The sequence below is a fragment of the Lathamus discolor genome, chromosome 5 (assembly GCF_037157495.1).
Source record: "Lathamus discolor isolate bLatDis1 chromosome 5, bLatDis1.hap1, whole genome shotgun sequence".
NCBI lineage: Eukaryota > Metazoa > Chordata > Aves > Psittaciformes > Psittacidae > Lathamus > Lathamus discolor.
Window position 1 is genome coordinate 31,889,468 of NC_088888.1, and position 21,416 is coordinate 31,910,883.

The window sequence follows — 21,416 nt, forward strand, 5'->3', positions numbered from 1 at the left end:
TTAATTTCAGGGATTTAGTAACAGATCAAAACTTCCTTATGCATCAGCTGTGCCATGTCCCGAGTTGGAAAATTAGCTGAACACACGTGGGCCTTTTCCTGTTGGATCAGCAATCCACTCCTGTCCATGTAGCTGCAGCAGCAAGGTTATGCCTACAGAGCAAAGCTGGGGGGAAGAGGTACACATGGTTCCTCGTAATGCTGTCCCCCAGGCTGGGTGTTAAGGACAACCCTCACAAGGACTGATCCTTACACGCGTTACCAACCTGCTGTAAGGTACCCAGCAGCTGGCGTTTGGCAGAGCCGCGCTGCTAAGGCAACTTGTCACTGCTTTCCATGTAACCTGCCCTCGGGGACAAGACCATCCCGCACAGGCTTTACGGGGCGGCTCGGGGGCTGTGGTTAGTTGTGTTGGGGGTTATTGCTGGGGTTTGGTTTGGTGTTTTGAACTCTACCCTGGATGCGGGCCAGATGGCCACCGTTAAGGTGTGCTCACACACAAAGGGGGCTGCGGGAGGCACTGCCGCAGCAGGGTTACCTTGTACCCGCTGTGGCACGCCGCCAAGCCGGGCCCCTCAAGCAGCGCTACCGGACTACCCCCCCGCAGCAGGGCGGCTCGGGCGCGCCGGAAGTGACGCGACCCTAGCGTGTTTCCCCTCACACCGCGGAAGCCATGAAGGGCCGGCGGAGCGTGGTGGCGCCGGCGGTGGTGGCCGAGCCGGAGCGGCGGCAGCAGCAGCAGTACCAGCACCAGCAGTACGTGGTAGGGCAGGTGGCCGACAGCCTCTGGCCGGCGGCGGCCCCCGCCGCGCCGCTCTCGGGGCTCTTCAGCGCCGCCGCCGCCCCGCCGGTGCTGGTGTCTGTGGTGAGTGCCTTGGTGCCCGCCTGCCTGCGCCTGCGTAGAACCGCGGGCTCAGCTGGGTTGGAAAAGACCGTTCAGATCGCTGAGCCCCACCGTTACCCCCGCAGTGCCGAGTGCGCCGCTGAACCTTGTCACTGGGGGCCTCATCTGCGTGGTTTCTGGACGCTTCCGGGGACGGTGGTTCCACCACTGCCCTGGGCAGCGGGTTCCGGTGCCTGACCACGCTGTCCGTGGAGAAACTTTTCCTCATGTAAAGCTAAGCCTCCCCTGGTGCAGCTTGAGGCCCTTACCTCTTGTCCTGTCACTTGCGACTTCGTAGAAGTAACCGACCCCCACTTCACTACAACCTCCTTTCAGGTAGTTCTAGAGAGCGATAAGGTCCCCCCTCAGTCTTCTCCAGACTAAAACCGCCCAGTACCCTCCGCCGTTCCTTATCACACTTGTGCCCCAGACCCTTCACCAGCTCAGTTGCCCTTCTCTGGACCCGCTCCAGCACCTCAATGTCTCTTGTAGTTTGTGCCCAGAGGGGCTGAATAATGGTGGTGGGAGGGCAGGCAGCCGCCCAAGGGGCATGGACAGCCAAGGGCACTTCCTCTTTGGAACTGAGAATTAAATGGTTGGAGTGCAAGGCTGGTAGTTGCTTATTGCGATGTGCTGTACCCGCTGTCAGTCTGGAAGAGCCGTGGGGTGGGCGCCCCAGTGAGCAGGCAGATCTGAGTGTTGGGTGCACTGCTTCTTGCAGTTGTTGGCTTTGGGTAGTGGTGCTCTAAGTAAATTACAATATATAAACCGACTGTAGGTGTTTCTGCGATTGCTTTTTTCATCTTGGTTTGTGGTTTGGTTTTTTTTAAGAAAAAAAAGAAAAGAAAGCATGCAGAGGAAGTGGAGAAAGCAGAAGTGGAGAAAGCATCAGAAGACCAAAGCTTGCCTGTCATAGAAGAACCTCCTGTAAAAGCAAAGAAAGCCAAAAAGAAGGAACTTTCAAAAGCAAAGAAAAAAATGGCAAACAGGTGAGTAGATGATATTTCCATAGTAAGATTAAAAAAACCCCAGCATCTGGGTTATCATAAGATTATGAATTCAGTGAAGCAGTAAAGCTCTATTTTACTATTTATCTTGAACCTTGTGTTTAAGAAGATTGTGAAAATTTTTTGCACTTTGCCCCAGGAGGCAGCAAATCTTGAAGTTCTAGATGCGTGAAATGCAGATCCCGGGTTAGAGAGATAACAGGCCTTGAGATTGTAGATCTAGACCAGAAGGTCTCTCTGGCACAGGGTGATGCTTTGTAGTTGTAGCTGACTTTATCCAGCTGCCAAAGAAGGAGAGGCAGTTTCAGCACAAGCAAGGTACCAGACAACACCACACAGCACCAGACAGTTAGTTGTCCCTATGATCCTTGCCCACTACCGTGTTGCTGAATAACTGTGTTAACACCATCTGTTCTCTTAAATACCTGGGGTTCAGCCAAGACACTGTTGGTGCAGGCACGAAACTGGTCTCTGGACAGTGCAGTTTGTGTGATTGTAGCTGGAGGCTAACACATTGTCCTCTCCCTGGTGCTGTGTGCTATTGCACCTTCCATGCCTATGAAACTTGTTCGCTGTTTTGCTGTCAGCAGCTTTCCAGAGGATTCTTCAGATCTGCTTGTTGTTCCTGCTGTTATGGCAAGTTTGGCTAGATAGAGATATGTTAGTGTATGGATGGATCCCAGAGGATGGATTGCTCTGAGTGTCCTGGATGACAGGAAGAATTAAATCTCTCACTTAAGTTCCGATGTGGAAAGATGTTGGAGATTTTTTCCCTTCCGTTTTAGAGGTTATCAAATAATTATGAATTAACGAATTTTTTTTGTTACTCTACTAAATATCATATAAAATGTCCTGGAGACAGCAAATAGTTTTCCATGTTATAGGATGGTCAGATATGTTTGTTTAATACATAACGAGCAAAACAATGGTTGATATTTTATGTTGAATGTAGTAATTTAAAATGTAAGTTAAAATATTTATTTTGGAGGCTTCAATTCTTTGATCTCAAAAACTATGGTTTTTTCCTATCACTTATCATTTAGCTTCTCTTTTTTTGATAAGGGAGAGCACTTTGGAGCAGGCAGATGAAGAGAAGGAGCAAAAACTGTTACAAAATAAAACCAAGCAAAAAAAAAAGTCTTCTCCTGCCATCACCAAAAGTGTTGTTAAATCAGATACAGGCACTAGTGCGAAACAACAAAGGCAAAAAAAGGTGGTTGATGAATTGGTGAACAGAAGAACCGTGTTTGTTGGAAACTTGCCTGTCAACTGTACTGCTCAGGTATGTGAATGCTTTCTGGCGACTAAAGGGATGAAAAGAATTACCCCATCCCTTGATAAGAGGGGAGGCTTCCAGCTGAGAGATCATATATATTTGTGTCTAAAATTGCTTTTTGGGAAAGCAGGAAATAATGCTCGTTACCTAAAACCATTCGAGGTGATCCCTTTTGTTTAGTGTAGTTAGGCTTTTTACAGTGGCAGAAAGAGCAGTTGCTCTTTAGTAGTATCGTTTAGTTTCTTTTTCAGTAAAAAATTTCTTAATAAATGAGAACTATAATTACAAAGTCTGATTCTAGTTTTGGTTGCAACTAATACTTCAGATTGTTGCATAAAATATGTTTACCTTTATGCTTTCCTCCATAACAAGGGGTACAAATTCAGTTTTGGCAATCTGTAAAATAAGAAGCTGCCGCAAGAAACAGTTAGAAATTACTTGTCTATTTTTAGTAGCCATTTAATGGACTTTATATAAGTAAAATTAGTATCATGTTAAAACCAATCTTGCTAGTAAATATTCAACAATAATTCTTATGACTAGGATGCAAAAATGTATTGAATATTTGTATTATCTTCTGTTTAGGTGCTGAAATCTCGTTTTAAAGAGTATGGACAAATAAAATCCATCCGATTCCGCTCTTTGGTATGTTGTTTTCTCTTATGTTGTATAACATAAGAATATTGTATAATAAGAATTATTTTTCTATATTAAAGGGTCATATTCCTAAGGCTGTGTCTTCAGTAGTTCAGAAGCGGGTTTGGGGGTGTATTTTTTGCCATTAGAAGAATCATGGGAGATTATACTACAAAAGCACCGCAGATGCATCTTTGCTTTCCTCACATTTTACAGTTGATAGTAAAATGCATCAGAGTGGTATTCTGTCTGGAGGAAGAATGTCTTCATTACTGCTCATTTAGCAAAGGTATTACTTACCTGTTTTTTAAACCATAGTAGGAGAGACACAGTGATTGCAAATCAGTGTACTCTGTAACACAGTTGAAGATAACAGTCTTGGAACTCTGATGAAGTCAAAGCAAACTATCTAATTCTGAGGTCTTTCTAGATGAGCTGCTTCCATCATCTGCTCACAGTCCTGGCAGCATTGCTTTGGGGGGGAATGGTACCTGTTTGAATTCCTTGTTGTCTTATTTGAGATAAATTTACACTAGGCCCGCTTAACTGAAGCTCTTTTTATCTTAAAGGTTCCAGCAGAAGATACTTTATCCAAGAAGTTAGCAGCAATAAAGTAAGTTCCTCTTGTGAATTTCCTGCTTTATTTTTCAAGACAAAAATAATTTTTAAGTGTTGGTTGTTGTATGTTTGGCTATGCTTACTTTTTCATTTTGTGTTTCTTTGACTTTTGTAATTATCTTTGTGTGTATATAAGTTTTCTTCACAAGTGAAAAGGAATTATGAGCCTGGTACACCAGTAATTCATTATCTTAGGTTGCATTCCGTGTATTTTAGAAAGGAGGAAGATCATAGAATAGTTAGGGTTGGAAAGGACCTCAAGATCATCTAGTTCCAACCCCCCTGCCACAGGCAGGGACACCTCACACTAAACCATCCCACCCAAGGCTTCATCCAACCTGGCCTTGAACACTTTCAGGGATGGAGCACTCACAACCTCCCTGGGCAACCCATTCCAGTGCCTCACCACCCTAACAGGAAAGAATTTCCTCCTTATGTCCAATCTAAACTTCCCCTGTTTAAGTTTTAACCCGTTACCCCTTGTCCTGTCACTACAGTCCCTGACGAAGAGTCCCTCCCCAGCATCCCTATAGGCCCCCTTCAGATACTGGAAGGCTGCTATGAGGTCCCCACGCAGCCTTCTCTTCTCCAGGCTGCTAAGTCTTTAATTCCTTTGGATATAGTTATGAACTGAGGAAGCTTGGACAGGATGCTCATACAGGCTGTATGTCATGCACAGTCGGACTGCCTCAGTCATTTAAGAGAAAGGGAGTTGTTTCTGTGCACAGAACAAAAGGGGGCATAAATATGTTTAACAAGAAGTGCTTATGCACTGTACACCATCAGAATTATTTAAACAATATGTCTTTTTCATGTTCCAGGCGTAAGGTGCACCCTAATGCAAAGTTTGTTAATGCTTACGTTGTATTTAAAGAAGAATGTGATGCCATTAAGGCTCTGAAGGAGTAAGTCTCAGTTTTGTTCCTCATTCCCTGTTGAAGAGGTTCTGCTTGAATCAGAATAAAATGTTTTTTCAAGCTTAAATGTAAATTTGCTTTTAGAATAATGCTGTGCAGTGATACTGCAAATGAAGTGACAATTAATTTTGAAAATGTTTTGCTCTTGGCTGCAACAGAAATGGAACAGAAATTGCTAGTGGATTTCACATCAGAGTTGACATTGCATCAAAAAGCAGTTCGGTAAGGAACATGTGTGACTAAAAACCCCTTTTCTGGTTGTTTTTTGTTGCTGTAACAAATAGCTCACTGTATTGTATCTTGTTTTTTTTAGCATGACAATAAGCGATCTGTATTTGTGGGAAATCTCTCATATGGTAAGTCTGAAATGGATTGTTATGCATCGTTACTTAACACGCATAGAATATGTTGACGTTGCGGGGGGTTATTTGTTGATATTTGGGTAGCATGTTTAGGTAGCTAAACACCTTTTGCTGGAATTAATTTTTTAAATAGCAGTTTTATTTTTTAACTGAAACAGCTAAAGGGTCTGTAAGTTACTGGCAAGTTCTGCACATCAATTGTTTTCTTGATTGTAGCTAGAACTGCAGGCACCTTTAGCTCTTGTGGGTGCTTGATGTTTTTAAGATAAGTATGACTAAACTGGATAGGCCATAGCTTCCTAACTGTTAAATGTGTACTGGTACCTGTTTGTGGACTACTTCTAAGTGATACACAGAGGTGGCTTCTCATTCCGATGCTGTCTATGAGCCACAGGGTGAATGACTCTGTCCAGGCAACTACAGGCAATCGGTTATTAGCTGTGTGGAGGGTCTTACTGTGTAGTTGAGGTCAGTGCTTGACCAATGTTCAGCTGCTGCTGAGCAGACTGCAGAGTGTATGGTATTGCCATGAGGTGTGATCCACAGGAGTGTATTCATGGAGTCAGGGTGCTTGGAATGAGCATCTTACTTGGGGGTGGTGTGAATATGTGAAGGGTGAAGGTGTGAAGGCATGCCCTGTGCCCATGGCCTGATTCAGAGCCAGTGTCGTGTACAGCTGACAGTAATGCTGAAACAAACAGGCTTTAGACTTCAGCCTTAAACTGGACCTGTCTGAAAATAAGATAGGTAAAAAATCTGACTGTGGTGATGTTACTAATGCCTGATGTGTAGAGTTTGCGTCAGGTCTGCATATTCCTCTGGACATCCTGCACAGAAAACAGTCGGGACATTTGCAGTGGCAGGGAAGTCAGCAGCTTGAACCTTTCTCAGCGCTCCCATTGCTGTGATTAAGCCTGTACTCCTAAATTCAGCCGCTCCCTGCAGCAGAGACAAGATTACATCTATGTAAAGGGATCTATGACAGTATGAAGCATACCTACACAGAAAAGAGAACAACCTGTGGTTTTGTGTTGGTATGTCATGCTTGTCTGTTCACATAGGCATAAGACTGAGAAAGCCTCATGCATCTGGCCCATATCAGAATAATCATATAGCAACTGTGGTTGGAAACTGTAGATCTTCTTTCTTCTCCCCCATTTGCTAAAATTCACAGCTCTGTCAGTGAGCATTAGACTTCAGGAACTGCTGGCTCGAGCTCATTATCTGCTAGAAAGAGATTTCTGGCATCAGAAAGAGCTGCACCAATCTAAATTTCCAGTATAGTCAAACCATAAATGAAATTACTTGAAAATACTGTGTTGGTCTTTGCCTTTGTTCTTCTTTGCGATTTATGTTCTGCTCTTCAAAGCTAGAGAATCTGTAACTTTCAAAGTAAATAGCACTTTGTAAAGTCTGCCCTCTTAACTTGCTGGAATGTTTCTGAGCCACTGATATTTGTGTACCTCTACATATAAATACGTAATGTTTGTGTACCTGAACTGGTAAACACGAAACACTTGGGTTTGGCCCAGGCTCCTAAGGCTGTGTGCCTGATGGAAGAGACATCTGTTTTGTTGTGCTTGCCTGCAGACATCAGCGACGATGCTGTGCGAGAGCACTTCTCTGTGTGTGGAGGTGTCGTGGCAGTGCGGATCGTGAGGGACAGAAACACCGGTCTGGGGAAGGGCTTTGGCTACGTCCTCTTTGAGGTATGTGTGAACTGGATGTTCTTCACCATCTGAATTCAGGGGTTGCCTTTAGGGCGTTTAATGTCACATACAAATAAAAGGTAAATGGTGGTGGTGGTTGTGTGGTTGTTAAAAGCAGCTTGGAGGACCGGTTCTGTGGAAGCAGAGACAAAACAAACTGGTTTAGGTTGTGTACAAAGAAAAGTTGTAAAACTTTGGGGTGAAGGAAATGAACTTTAAGGAAATGACTTAAAAGGAGGGACAAAGGAGGGACCTCTTGTTATAACTGCAGTGTTCTCCCATTTCTTACGTGTCCGAGTATGAGTGGAATTCTTTCCTGAAGCTTTTTTGCTCCCTGGCTCTCTCTTTTGGATCCAGTACGGCTTGCTTTCTCATGGCAGTCTCCCAGCCTTGCCTTCCTTAGCTTATTTCCTTTGATTTGGAGAAATCTCCAGGGACTCGCCAACAAAGTTTAAGTTGACAAGCCAGTATTCTTTATTGCAGCGCCGGGAGTCACGGTGGATAGCTCCTCCTAGTGTGTCGCTTCCGAGCGTCAACCAGGCTGTGATTATATTTCCTTAAACATACATATTCATTAGATTACATACATATTCATTGAGTTGCTTATAGATTACGTCGTACTTCTAGAATTCCTCCCACATGTGCACTAAAATGTGGTAGTGGGCTTTGGGACCCCTGGTGGTTATTTCTTCATCATCTTCCTCTTCATCACTTCGTTTTAGGATCGTTGTGATGTCAGTAACCACCAGGCCGATTCTGGCCAGTTCTTGCCCAGTGTTTATCTTAGTCGTTTCCTTATCTCTGTAGTTGCTAACAAAGCCTAAAGTCCTTAAAGTTACTTATTTACAATCCTATTCTTCAGTCAGCCCCATTCTTCACCTTCAGCTTGATACATATTTTCTGCAGTTTCTCCTTCATCTGTCTGCCTTTACCACCTCACATAAGCTATTCCACAGCCCACTTTCAAGTATCTATGCCTCAGAGTGTGGGCTGCCTGGGTAAACTGGTGTTTCTGAGCAGAGCTGCTGTGTCATTGAGTAAACAGAGCAGCTTGGGCGCTCTTTATTGTAGAAAACCTGCTTCCGAAAATTAGGGGCAGGCAAGTGTTTACGTGGAAGGAGTTTTCAAACCGAACGCCTGTCCCGGTAGGATACGGACGCTGTGCATCTGGCTCTGAGGCTCAACGGGACGGATCTCATGGGAAGAAGGGTCCGGGTGCAGCGCTGCGGAGACAAGGGGAAGGTGCCACGGAAAGCTCCCGGCCAGCCTCGTGCTCCGAAGGGCGGCGCTGGCCCCGCCGCAGGGACCAAGCAGAGCCCTGACGAGTCGTTTGTCGGGGAGACGGCCACGCCGCTCAGGAAGAGCGGCAAGCCAAAGAGACTGAGGACTGCCCCGGGAAGTAAAACGGGGAAGAAGAACAAACGCGCTTTTGATAAAACTGCGACGTATACTAACGTGCGGCACTGTTACAAACAGTGATGTATACGCGAGCTGCCATAAACGCTGTTGCTGAATCCGGCTGGAGTAGTTCTCGGGTTCTCCCGGGAGGGCTGCGGGAGGGGCCGCACCGGGCAGCTAGCGCATGCGCTCCGTGGCGACGGGCGGCTTCCCCGCAGGCACTGCAACAGGCGCCCTGTGCGCCGCTGCTTGATGACGTCAGCGGAAGCGCGGCAGGGTCCTTTCAGGCTGCCCGTTCTCCCCAAGGTGCCTGAGGAGCTCGGCGCCGGCCGCGCGGCGGGACCTTCCCCTGGGCGCCGGGCACCATGATGGTGGGCAGGACCAGCGCCATCGCGGCGGGTCTTTGCGGGGCCCTTTTCATCGGCTACTGCATCTACTTCGACCGCAAGAGACGGAGCGACCCCAATTTCAAGAACCGGCTGCGGGAGCGTGAGTGTCCGGGGCTGCCCCTCCCCTCCCCGCGCCTCATGGCGCTCTGCGGCGGCTTCCCGCGCGCCCTGCCTTCCGCCGCCCCCGCCGCTGGCCCGCGCGCGGGGCTCGGGGGTGCGGCACGTGACGCCTCGGTAGCGCCCCCCCCCCGCCTGCCGGGACCCGCTGCGGGGGAGCGGACCTTCAGCCCCCACCGCCGGAGCGAGCCGGGGGCTGCGGCAGGGCGGGCGGGCGGCCTGCGACCGGGTAGGCCCCGAGGCCCGGCGGGGCTGAGCCGGGGCCTCTCGGCATCCCCTTGGCTGAGCCAGGGGACGGGGCCTCCTTGCTGGGGCGGGTTTTACTGCACTTCGTCTAGTTACTGGGTAACTCGGGGCTTGTGCATCGCAGCCTTGGCTTAGGAGTAGTTCGTATCCCGCTTATTTTCTTATTAAGTATTGCCGTCCCACGCTCGCAGCCATACCATTATGGCCACTGCATTTATATGGTGACGTTTACGAAAGGATGTGATGATCTCTTACAGTGGAGTTGTGCTGCGGTAAGGCAAGAGCCGGGAGCTGCCCACAGGTATTTTATCTGTTGCATTCTTAACCCTCCTGGCAGCTCTGTTATTAGCTTCCAGGGTAAGAATGAATGCCAGAGAAAACTGTTGATTAATCCAAAATGTAGAGCGCTTCTCTCGTAGCTCTTCATTATTTCACATCTTCAACATTTATCCAGCTCTTTTAATAACTAGTGAAGGTATTAAGTGCAAAAGTAAGCCTGAGTACTCAAGGTGCTCTAATCCATCTAAGGTACTTGAATGAATCAAGAAAAATATTGTTGGCTTAGATGACCTTTCAAGGTCCCTTCCAACCCAGAATATTCTATGATTTATGTGCTGGGTTGTTTCTATAGTGGGAATATGTATAGTATTCCTTCTGATGACTAATCTGAACATAAGTTACTGTTAAAGTAGACTTTCCCATCAAGTAAACATAATGTGATCAGTAGTTTTGTGGTTTGGAAGAGTTAATAACTAGATGGGTTGAAAATTGCTATTTACCTCATGATGTTTGAACATAACTTACAGGCTTTGATTCCGTCTTGACAGCTTGAATTTGTTGGGTGACCAGCGTTGATGCTTCAGAGTATTAATTTGGCTTTCTGTCAGCTCTTCCACAGCAAATTATGTCTTTCAAAGACTTCATCTGAAGGCCCTTGCTCATTTATGTAGCATGTTAGACACATACTTGTGTACCTTCACATGACTCATTGTGAATTTTTAGGTGTACTGAAGTGGTACGTGCTTGTCTTGCAGAAGCAAACACAATTTTTGGCAGTGTAGTGTTCTTTATGCGATGTTAAATACAAAGTAGAGGAAATACTGGATGATGTAAGATTTTTCAGAAGCACTGAAAATTATTTTTGCATCCCATGCTTTTCATTACCTGAGCTCTATCCAGTAATGTTCTGAATGAACCTTAGACTTGCTCTGATTATGAACTAACATTAAAGTGGAAAATATCCATTGTGGTTTGATAGGTAAAGGCTGTTGTCATTAGGAGGACATCACTGTATGACTTGTGGTCCTTGGATGTGATACACTGGGCTGCTTTTAGTTTTCAAGCTTTAGATAATATTAAGGAATTTGGGTTTATTTTTAGTACTGTAACTGATTCTTTAGTATGGATGCTTCTGTGGTGATGCCAGCTACCTGATCGTTACAGTGCTTTTATTGTTGGATAGCAAGGCTGGGGCTGCTAAGTATTTGACAGAAAAAGGTCCAAAGCAGCAGCCGGTTGCAGGTTCTTTAGATGAAGATACACCATTTCTTGGGCAATAGTAAGGGGTGTTTGACTAAAAACATACAGAAGCCACCTTTATAGCAGATCTGTTCCACTAATCTTAGGATAAGATTATTTTTCAGTCTCCGTGATGCAGTGTCACCAAAATTTGGGAAGGCCATGAGCCAACATGTCACTGGATTGCCTGGCATATTTGGTCAAGTGCATGCTGACAAATGAACCAGGATTTATTTTTTTGCCATCCCAGTTACATTGTACATCTGTTTGGGTTGTGTTAGGATCAAAGGTCATGTTGCAAAGGCTCATCATAAAAATGAGGTATTCAGGTTTCAGGATTAAAAAAAAAGAAATTCCTGGGAGACTGAAAGAACTGGACTCCAGCTTTCCAGATGTCTTAATCTCATTAACCCTTTTTTGCTTTTTTTAGGGTGTGGTGTTTCCAGTTTGGGGGACATGTCCATATTTAATCTTGGGACCAATAAAATAGCAAAGCTATAAACATCTGGAGCTGCTTCCACAGCTGTATATTAAAATGATAAGCTTTTAGTTGTGTTTACTATTTGTGTTCTGGAATTTATAAACCAGAACTGTTACAGAATCATAGAACAGAATCATAGAATAGATAGGGTTGGAAAGGACCTTAAGATCATCTAGTTCCAACCCCTCTGCCATGGGCAGGGACAAAAAACAGCTGTATAAAGACAGCCACAATTTCTGACCATGCAGAGCTTTGCTTCAGAGCACCTTCCACCTGGACAGGTGAGTGCAGGGATAGCTATGGGCAGACTTTACAGATGGGAGCAGAAGATGCAAATGGCTTTCTGGTCATTTCTCTCCTTTGTGGGACGGACTGTGAAGCTGCTGGGGCAACTCGGGGATTTTCATAACCTGTGTCAGCATGACAGGTTATCATGTTTGGAAACTCGCTCCACATCAACAAGAGCTGTGCCTGAAGGACCTGCAAGTCTTGCAGTTTGAGTGCTGAAGTTTAGCTTTCTGGTTTGGATGGATGCACATACATTTTGATGTTAACTAGGATTTCTTCTATGAAGGATTGCTCTTCCACTTTCCTAAATGTGATAATGTCTTTAGAAAAGAGGGAAGTTTTTCTTGGAGGTCCTTGAGGGAAAGCAAAAACCAAAAATATATGGGTTTGGGTTTTTTTTTGGTTGGTTGGGGTTTTTTTTTGGTGGATTTAGTTTTATCCTTAAAGCTATTGCTTTTTGCTTACGCAAGTTACATTAGTAGTGCTACCAACCAATAGGGGAAGAATTCCTGGATAGCTTTTAGATCTGTTTGGGGGTCTTAGGGGTGGTGGTTGTTGGTTTTTTTTTTGTGATTGTATTAACTAGTGGACTTTTAGGGAGACCTGTGAAAACATACTAGGAAAAGGAAGTAAAATTGAATAGTAGTCAGACTTAAAAGATTCTGTAGGTCAGTGTTCAGTTTTGAAATCTTGGCAGTTCTTCACATTCCTTTACTATTTTCAGGTTAAAGTATATGATGTCGTATGTGATCAGTGGTCAAAAGCTTTTATTAAATTACAGTTACCAGCATGTCTCTGCCGGTTACTTTACTTACAGTTAGTTACAGTTACTTTATATCTCTGATATAAACCAACCAGGTGAGTGATATCTCTTGTGGTATTTTAGATGTCATAGTCTCACCAAGAAAACAGTTTCCTCCTGAAGAGGATGTACAGACATTATGTTGCTCTTTTTACTTTTCATTGATGTTTTCACTGAGTGTGCTACAGTTGCGGTGTGGCTTGTTTTGATTGTGAAACTTTTCACATGCTACTTTTTTTTCGTTAAGATTTTATGTATGAGCAAAGCTGGTTTGCCTGGTAGTACAGGTTAGAGTTTTAGGCAAATTAATGCTTCAGGAAACTAGGAGTGAGCTAATTGAAGGCACGAACTTTCAAGAAATATATATTCTTTAATATTTAAACCAGCTATAATGGTAAAATTACAGAACACTACAGTTCTGTATGACACATTTTTCTGTATATTAATTATAAAATTATGTACACAGGTCAGGAAGTTGTAGAAATTCAGGTGCGAAGAGTTACTAAGGTATTGTAGAAGGTAAAAGGGTGATCCATGTAGTTATAATGTGAAATCCCTTCATATAAAGAGCACTTGATCTTGTCCCTAGATTTCCCGTGTTACATTATCACTACTGTGAAATAGTATTCTTGAATGTCTGCATCGTACGGACAATAGCAAATACTTAATGATTAAATAGCTTAGTTAAAATGGTGCAATTATAGTCAAATAGTTCAAATTATGCTAAGTCATATTTTAAACTATTTCTAGCTTGTAAAATTGTTGTTTAACCATAGGCTGTATTTTAAAAGTTATATTGGTATAACTGTTTCAGGAGATGAACTGATGAGCTACAAAAATCATTATTCTCAGTAAATCAGTATGACTGTAATTATTCTTTCTTGTGTGAATAGTTGCTACTATAAAATATCTTTCTACCTACCCAAGTGCATTAAAAGCAAGCTATATATAATTTTAATTACACTAGTTTTGCTGGAGTGGTACAGTTTTATGTTGCAGACCAATGTTATGCCTTCAGGTTGAGCCATTAAATCTGTAAATGTTGGCTTTCTCAGAGCTCAGAAATGTAGACTTTAGTATTGCTCTTGCTGTGGGATGATGACATACTGCCACTTGTTTAGTTCCCAAGGCTTTGCTGTAAAGCAGCTGGGAAGGTACATTTATGTACTGTGACCTGCTATCAAAATTAGGTAGCAGTGTTTCTGTGTTTTATCATTGTTAGAAACCATGTGGAGAAAGCCTGTGTTACTCAAATTCTCTCCCCTTCTTCATGGCTCTAGTGCATGAGGCCCTGCACAGTTGGTGTTTACCATAGCCAGCAGGAGGAAAATTGCCATTTTGAGTTGCTTTTCTACTGCCAGCCCTCATTAGACCTCTAAATGATATTCTGTTGCAGAGAGTGGGTTGCAGTCTTGTGTTCAATCTTCAATATTTGGAATATATTATCAGTTTCTTGTTCTGAAAATAACTTTTGATTTGTTCACAGTTTCAAACTGTAACCTGAAGGCTTTTTTTAATTGCAAATTAAAAATGTAAGATGTTTTTATTCTTATAGGAAGGAAGAAACAGAAGCTTGCCAAAGAGAAAGCAGGACTTTCCAAGGTAACACTGTGTTCAATAATGCAGTGCTATTTTGAAACATGTTTAATTTGTAGTATTTGTAAGAATTGTTTAAAGGTCTGTTTTGATTCCAGCATTAGAAACGCTTCTGCAAGTACACGGTCTTTGGTTTCCTTAATGCTCATAAATGATTGTTCCTTTGTTGTGTCAGATAGAGGCCAGACAGTGCAACATTTCCTGTGTGATTTAATGGTGTTTTCCTCTTTAGTATTTACAAGGACTTTGCAAACTTAAAGATCATAGATGTCATATACCTATTACTGAACTTGGTAGGTTTTTGCTATAATTGATTTCTCTTTCCTTGTTGCTGATGGATCCTGGAATAAAAGATAGACTTGTCTTAACCAGTTGTAAGAAATACAGTTGTGATAGGCATAACACATCTTAGAGTTTATATTGGCTACAAAATTGTGAACTTAATAAACTGAGTAGGAGTATTTCAGGCTCTGTCTCTTTACAGATTTGTGATGCGATGACATGAGACCCAAGTGTGATTTTCAGAGACATTCTCTGTACATTTAAGTTAGTGGTGACACTTCTAATTTATGGGGGTTTTCCTAGTTTCAGTGTACAATATGGTTGTGTGTTTGATTTCAGTTGAGAATCAAAGTTTGTTAGTTTGTTCTTTCAACATCAGTTGAAAAGCAACTTCAGCTTTACTCTATGTGTTATAGTTGCCTGATTTGAAAGATGCTGAAGCAGTTCAGAAGTTTTTCCTTGAGGAGATTCAGCTTGGGGAGGAACTACTAGCTCAAGGTAATAGCATATCTTTTTTTTGAAGGGTAAGTCGTAAAGTAATTTTTCTTTACCTTTGCTAGAAGATGATTTTTATATACTAAGATCTTCTGGGAAGTCAAATTCACCTAGGAAACATTTACTTTTTTCTAACCTTCTGCGTTCAGAAGATCCAGCAAGGGAGGAGGAAAGAAAAGTGTAGATTGAGTCTCAGTAATTGAATCTACTGTTGATGGGTGTTTTATGTAAGTACAGGGTGGAAGAAGGTTTATTTCAAAACATTATGATTTGTTCTACAGGTGAATATGAGAAAGGTGTTGATCACTTGACCAATGCCATTGCTGTGTGTGGACAGCCGCAGCAGCTACTACAAGTTCTACAGCAGACTCTACCACCTCCAGTGTTTCAAATGCTTCTAACTAAGCTCCCTACAATAAGCCAGGTATGTGAAACGTTCCCTGTTGGTTTGGTTTGAAAATAATTGACCTACTTCTCTCATACACTACGTCAGTCTTGAGTATTGGTTTTTGTCTGTGTTCAGTTAGATTAAAAGAAGCTTTTTTTCACCTGAAATATTAAAAAGTGTGTATGAAAACACCATGTAGCATTAATAGCAAACAGGGTAAAACAGAAATACAAAACTTCTCTCATGTGTAGGGTATGCTAAGCTGTCTTCAAATAGAGACACCTGACTGCAGCTGTGGTACTGTAAGCGGATCCACTGTTTCTCACGTACAGGTTTGAGGCTCAGAAAAGCAGTAGCTTTCTTGCACTGGATCTTGAGCTTTATTTTAAAATTATATACCTACAAGTGCCTGTAAGTGCTATAGAAGTCCATTAGAATTAGTCTGTTGCTTTTGCTAGCATGTTGCTTCTGGGCCAGCTATAAACACAAAATGTTAGCTAGCACCAGAACATGACAGGTTTGGAAGCTTGCAGGTTTCCCTGTGTATGAAATTCCCTCCCTTTTTAGCTTGAGTACTGTGCACAAAATGTTAATGTTGGTGATATGCCAGCTGGCGAGTCTGTTGTAAAATAAATAGTATGTTTTAGGTTCCTGGAAACACAAAGGTACTCCCTAATGGCGTTACCTCTCATAAAGCAGAAACTCAGTGCTGTGCCTCAGTCAGCTCTCTTTACAGCTCAGGGCTGGTTACATTTTGTTTCAAGGTCCATATGGTTAGTAAAAACACTGAAAAGTGTCAGGTACATGAGATGTAAAGGTCCAGGGAAACAATGATGAAAAATGTTTCCTTAGAGGACAGTGACAAAAACCACACAGAGGTCATCACTGGAGGCTGATAGGATGTTATTTGACTTCAACTTTGTTAGGCATTGCACAGTACATAATTTCTGCAGAACTGACTTCAAACACTTATGTCGAGTAGATTACCATTTTTAACATTAATTGGTTTGCTCAGTAATTACACTGCTTAATGTTCAGTGTAAAATTACATTGCTTGATAATCAGTTGCCTACTGTCAATTTTATGTAATTGTGAATGAGTTTTTCTCCTTCTTACAGAGAATTGTAAATGCACAGTGCTTGGCTGAAGATGATGTTGAATGAGGTCACACCACAACAGGGGAAAAATATGTTTTCTTACCCCAGAAGATGAGCATCACTAGGGGCATAAAGGGGCAAACATAGTAGTTAATGGACTGTGTACCACATCGGGTTCTACCAGAGTTAAAATTAACTTTGTGTAGGTGGGTTTCGCAGGATTTTATTTATTATCCAAGTGAAAAGTGTATTTTGATAAGAATTCATTTTATAAATACACTGTGTTGAGTTATCAAAGTATCACTGACTTCATTATTATTAAAATATGCAGTTGTAATGTTGTACATATAAAGACATAAAACTACGACCTATTAAAAACCCAATGCTCATTTTTGAAAAAACAAGGTTATGGCAATAAAGATTTATCTGCATTTGTGTGTCCCTATAGTACTACTTTAAATTTCAGAACATCTGGGTGTCAGAGCAAATGATCTAAAAATGACTTAACATTAAAATTTATTTTTAATGTTGCGGCTGGTCTTCCAATGCTTCTAAGTAAGTTTAAAACCTCGTGTCATTTCCTGAGGAGATAGATGTGTGATCATTTAAACAGTAACCGATCACCTTAGAAAGAAATGCAAATCAGAATGAGAATAGATGGCTGGCTGCAGAAGGAATGACAAATCCATTTGTCAGTAACAATAACATCTAAAGTGATGCAAGTCAAAACTGTATCTGGCAAACATGAAAGCTTTGTTAATGCAGGTGTCTGAAATAAAGCTATTTGGAATAGAATCTGGAGCAGATTGTAAGAGCACAAAAGCTGGGCTTTTTTTAAAGATTTAAACCTTTTTGCAAGATAGGCAGTTAACATTTTAGTCTCTAGTCTTCATATAAACCATAAGACCATAGAAAATGGTTGTTAACAGTATTTGGCATTTGTCTTAGGAGACAAAATTGCACTGATAAGGTGAGATGATGTTATCCCCAGGCTAAACTAGCTAAAGCTAATAGATGTTGTGAAATTTTGGTATGGTACGATACCATAAACTTAGGTAGGTTTTTCCTTTGCCAGTGAAAAGAAGGCAAGTAATATACAGGCTCAAGTGAATAACAGAAGCATACTTCTGGAAGCAAGTTTTCCATGGACAGGGTGTTCTAAATGTCAAACCAGATTGGGTTCTGCTGTTCTCTGGTTTTGTGCTCTCGCCACTCGTTTGGCAGAAGAAACAATGAAAAATGCTGCTTTGTATTTTTGGTGTGGTAGCTTGTTAACTTAAGGAGAAAATGAAAATGATTTAAGGTGTCTGTCTTTCAGAGCGGCTGGTAGTTTGTGCTGATGATGCCAATACAAGTTACTAGATGGCATAGTCCGAGTAGAAGTGAGATATTTGGAGAGCACTTTAGCCAACATTCCCATCTGTCAGTCTTAAGCCTTGTGTAAGTTTCCATAAAGTCATATTTTTCCAAACCAGAGGTCTCAGTGTTTCAGAAATAGCCTTGCACAGATCTTTCGAGAGGTTAAGTGGGTCGTTCATGGTCGCTTAGCTGTAGAGTACCCGAGTTTGGGAGTAGAAATCACTCTTACTGAATCAGTCTGCTTAGACAGTTTTCCATGGGAGAGATATTTCCCCATTAACTCCTTGAAAACACAATTTCCCAAGATTTGAGGTGCTGTCAAATCATCCTGTAATGCAACAAATACTGAAGTTAATGGCTGGTACAAACATAAATTCTGTGAACAGCTGGCTGTATTTCAGTCTTTATGTTGTTGTGCTTAAATTGTTCAGGTAGCATAAGGTGAAACTCAGTAGCCATGATCTTCAGGTGACAATGGCTGGTGTGTTCTTTCCATTTTAATTTGTTTTAGAGGGACGAAGTTATTCTGTACATAGAAAACGTAAGAAAAACTGTGAAATTGCAGAAGGGTCCATTGTTTTTAATGAGTACAGTGAGGCTTCCTGGAGTTCTCCTTTCTAACCCTTACAAGCAAACAGTAAGGATTCACAGGTTATGCTTACAGAAGTGTTGGCATTTTTACTTGCTTTCCTTGCTGGTGGTGGTTGCTTCAGCATAGTATCTTTTTGGTTCAGCTTTTAATGTTTCTTAAAATGAATGCAACTCTTCCACCCTGCCTCAAAAAACAAACCCAAACAGCATAAGGCAGGTGGCACCCTTCCTTCAAACCTGAACAGTTTTCTATGCTCTTTGGTATAATGTCGACAACTTGAAGTCAGTTTAGTTTACAGAAAGCTCTCCTGAACAAAAGTATGTTTTAGCAAAGCTGGGTGCTAATTCTGATTCTGATGGAAGACTTGGTGGTAGTCTGTTTATGTGTACAGATGATCATTGCTTTAACAAACATCATAGATACACATTGCTTTAACCCCTTTTGGTTTTCTTGATCCTGAAAAGTTAGATGCAGACAAAATTTTAGATAGCATAGTTTAAACATAGTCTTAAGTACAAGTTTGTTTTCATATTTGATTACTCAGAAGTACCTGCTTTGTATGCTAAAGCGAAGTCTGATACCTGTTTTCAGGGCCTTGGCTAATAGGGTGGGAATGTTGAATCCTTTTGAATCCTTTTAACAAGGCTTAAGGTAGTTTCTTTTTTTCTCCCCAAATCTCCTGATGAAGCTAGTAACCTACAAACTGAAGACTTGAGGATATTGCCTGGAATGAGAACTGGCTGTTGCTCCAGCAATGGCAGGCTGACGCTGGTGTGTAGCTAGCATGCACAACCCATGGATGGAGGAGGCTGTAATTAAGAACTGGTTTCAGGCGTCAGCAACGTGCAGGTGATCGGAAGTGCGGTGGTAACGATGGATGTATTGCATCAGTCACAGTAGTGCCATTGTATTAGCTGTACATAGTGCAGTGTTTTCACCTGTGCAAATTAAAAAAAGGCAGAAGTGAGCCATTCTAGTTGTGGGTTTGCTGCTGCTGAGCTCTGTAATCTTAGTTTACTGCAGGTAAAACTACTAATCTTTTCCCCAGAAAGTGTGATTTTCCCTTATATGGTGCTCCAAGGGCAAGGCACTTGATTCCAGCACTAAGAGGATTTCTCATATGGGAAATTAGAGGTCTGTTAGTTTTGTGTTGGGAAGTCTCCTAGCTATGAGCTTCTCGGACAGCTTTTATAGGAAAACCTCAGCTAGTTTCATGATCATGCGGGACTACCTTTGATGTCTCACCATTAAGTTTTGTCGATAATGGAATCGAATCCAAAACCAGAGTGATCACACTGAATCATCTGGCACTAATTTCCTTACCCTGCGGGATGGTGGATTATTATTGTTGCCCTTAACTTGAAAAATGGAGACGCCCCAGCCCTGCTGTGTAGGAGGCCGGCCAGCCATCATCAAAGCAAAGCTCCAGCCATTCATGCACCCAGAAGAATCTTTCTTAAGTTTCATTTGTACATCTGTTGATGGTGTGTTTAAAGTCCCTTAGGCTGAACAGTGGCCCTACATGACCGTTGTGTTAAACTTAACATGAGCTAAACTTCAAGGGAGTCTTTGAAGTGGTCACTAAGTGCTTTTCGTGAGTGTTTCAAAGGCATGTTGTACTGTACACCCATGCTTCTGCCTTTTTAAACACATGGATATGAAAAGGGCTGATGCGGAAAAAAAGATTTTCTTCAAGGCTTCTGTTGTACCCAAGTCCTGGCTTGGTTTTTAGTGTGTGCTTACACTGACCAGTATAGCTTATGGTTGTGTGACCAAAGGCCTGTTGCAAAGAGCTGAAACTTGTGGTTAATTCACAAGTACTGGGCTAGCTTTCATCAGAGGCACCCTGGAAACAGCTTCTGGTGTGGGTAACAGTGCTTATTTGCTGCATTTGTACCAAAACAGAGCTTTTCAAAGAAGACGACGTGGACGTCTGATGGTGTTCTCGGAGGGCAGAATTTGCCACGTCCCATGTATGAATGTGTGAGTGAAGCCATAGAAAACAGGATGCTGGACAGTTGGGCACAGAAATGGCACAGATGGGCCAGCTGTTTTCTATGGCTTCACATTATCTGGGCAGCTTTTTCAAAGTACAGTGGTTTCCACATGTTCTTGAAAGAAACTCTAGGTTCTCACTTCTTTCCCTGCAGTAGAGGCTTACAAGTGCTAGTTTTACAGAATATTTAGTGAACATTTTTCAGTAAGGTCACTAGCCTGTTTTCCAGTTGCTGCTATGACCTAGTAATCATGAACTCCTAAAGGCTCTGTGCTATAAGATTTTGACTCCAGATATGAAGTTCCAGTTCCTCTTTTGTGAAAGGTTAGGCCTTGATTTAATGGGTTGACAGATGTGTGTCTCCCTGCAGCCCTTGCTCACAATTACCATCATTCCCCTTACACCCTGAGTATGTTCTTGACTTGTCTTTGGGGTGAGAGGATGTCTGCTGGTGCTCACCCCCTGTGTGATAGTTGCTGAATGGAGTGTTGTTGCAGCTAGCAGTATTGCTGCAGCCTGTAAGTTTGCCTGGGCGGTCCATGCTGCAAGACAGTTTTGAATGGCTTTCGTGTATGAAACTGATAAGTGCGCATGGAGGCCAAAACCAGCTGAAGTCAGATAGTTCTGCCTCTTCACAACTTGCGACCCTTTGCAACTGAAAACTGATTTGGTCATGCTATCATTTAGTTGAGCAGGTCTTAATCTAAACAGCAGAGGGCAGTTGTGCACACACCTTCTGTGCAAGCTCATCCTGCAAAATCCTGATTTTTAGAATCTTCCTGTCTGATCAGGTGATGCAATGCAGCATTTTGTCCAGACAAATTTGGTACAGTGTATAAGACAGGATTGGTGGGGCAGCAGTGGCATGTGTTTCTACTGATACCTAATTTTGTCTTTAAAATTCCGTTTGGTTTGTAGCAATGACATGATTGGAAGGATTTCCCTTTTCTTTCTCTCCATCCCTC

General features: G+C 42.5%; 2 protein-coding genes and 1 non-coding gene across 12 annotated transcripts in view; all 3 read left to right on the top strand.

Moving 5' to 3' along the window:
* The first annotated feature begins 640 nt into the window (after positions 1-640).
* On the top strand, positions 641-8,921 carry RBM34 (RNA binding motif protein 34). Its single transcript, XM_065680249.1, has 10 exons — positions 641-864; positions 1,714-1,871; positions 2,952-3,171; positions 3,751-3,810; positions 4,371-4,414; positions 5,241-5,324; positions 5,495-5,558; positions 5,650-5,692; positions 7,289-7,407; positions 8,557-8,921. Exons 1-10 carry the CDS (start codon positions 673-675, stop codon positions 8,884-8,886), a joined length of 1,314 nt encoding a protein of 437 aa, XP_065536321.1. The 5' UTR covers positions 641-672; the 3' UTR covers positions 8,887-8,921.
* A 131-nt stretch (positions 8,922-9,052) lies between these two features.
* Positions 9,053-21,416, top strand: part of TOMM20 (translocase of outer mitochondrial membrane 20) — a 115,005-nt gene continuing 102,641 nt past the window's right edge. For 9 of the 10 annotated variants that reach the window (XR_010613014.1, XR_010613013.1, XR_010613012.1 and 6 more), the window contains exons 1-4: positions 9,053-9,294; positions 14,202-14,248; positions 14,941-15,022; positions 15,301-15,443. Coding sequence is in view for 1 of the 10 variants with exons in the window: in XM_065680250.1 (XP_065536322.1) it covers positions 9,171-9,294; positions 14,202-14,248; positions 14,941-15,022; positions 15,301-15,443; positions 16,526-16,570 (441 nt within the window). In the remaining 9 variants the exon portion in view is untranslated. Of the gene's footprint in view, positions 9,295-14,201; positions 14,249-14,940; positions 15,023-15,300; positions 15,444-16,525; positions 16,936-21,416 lie in introns of those variants that run through there. The other variant, XM_065680250.1, reaches the window with a different exon arrangement.
* Positions 9,871-10,005, top strand: LOC136016041 (small nucleolar RNA SNORA14). The gene has a single exon (XR_010613483.1). It is a non-coding gene; the product is annotated as a small nucleolar RNA SNORA14 (small nucleolar RNA).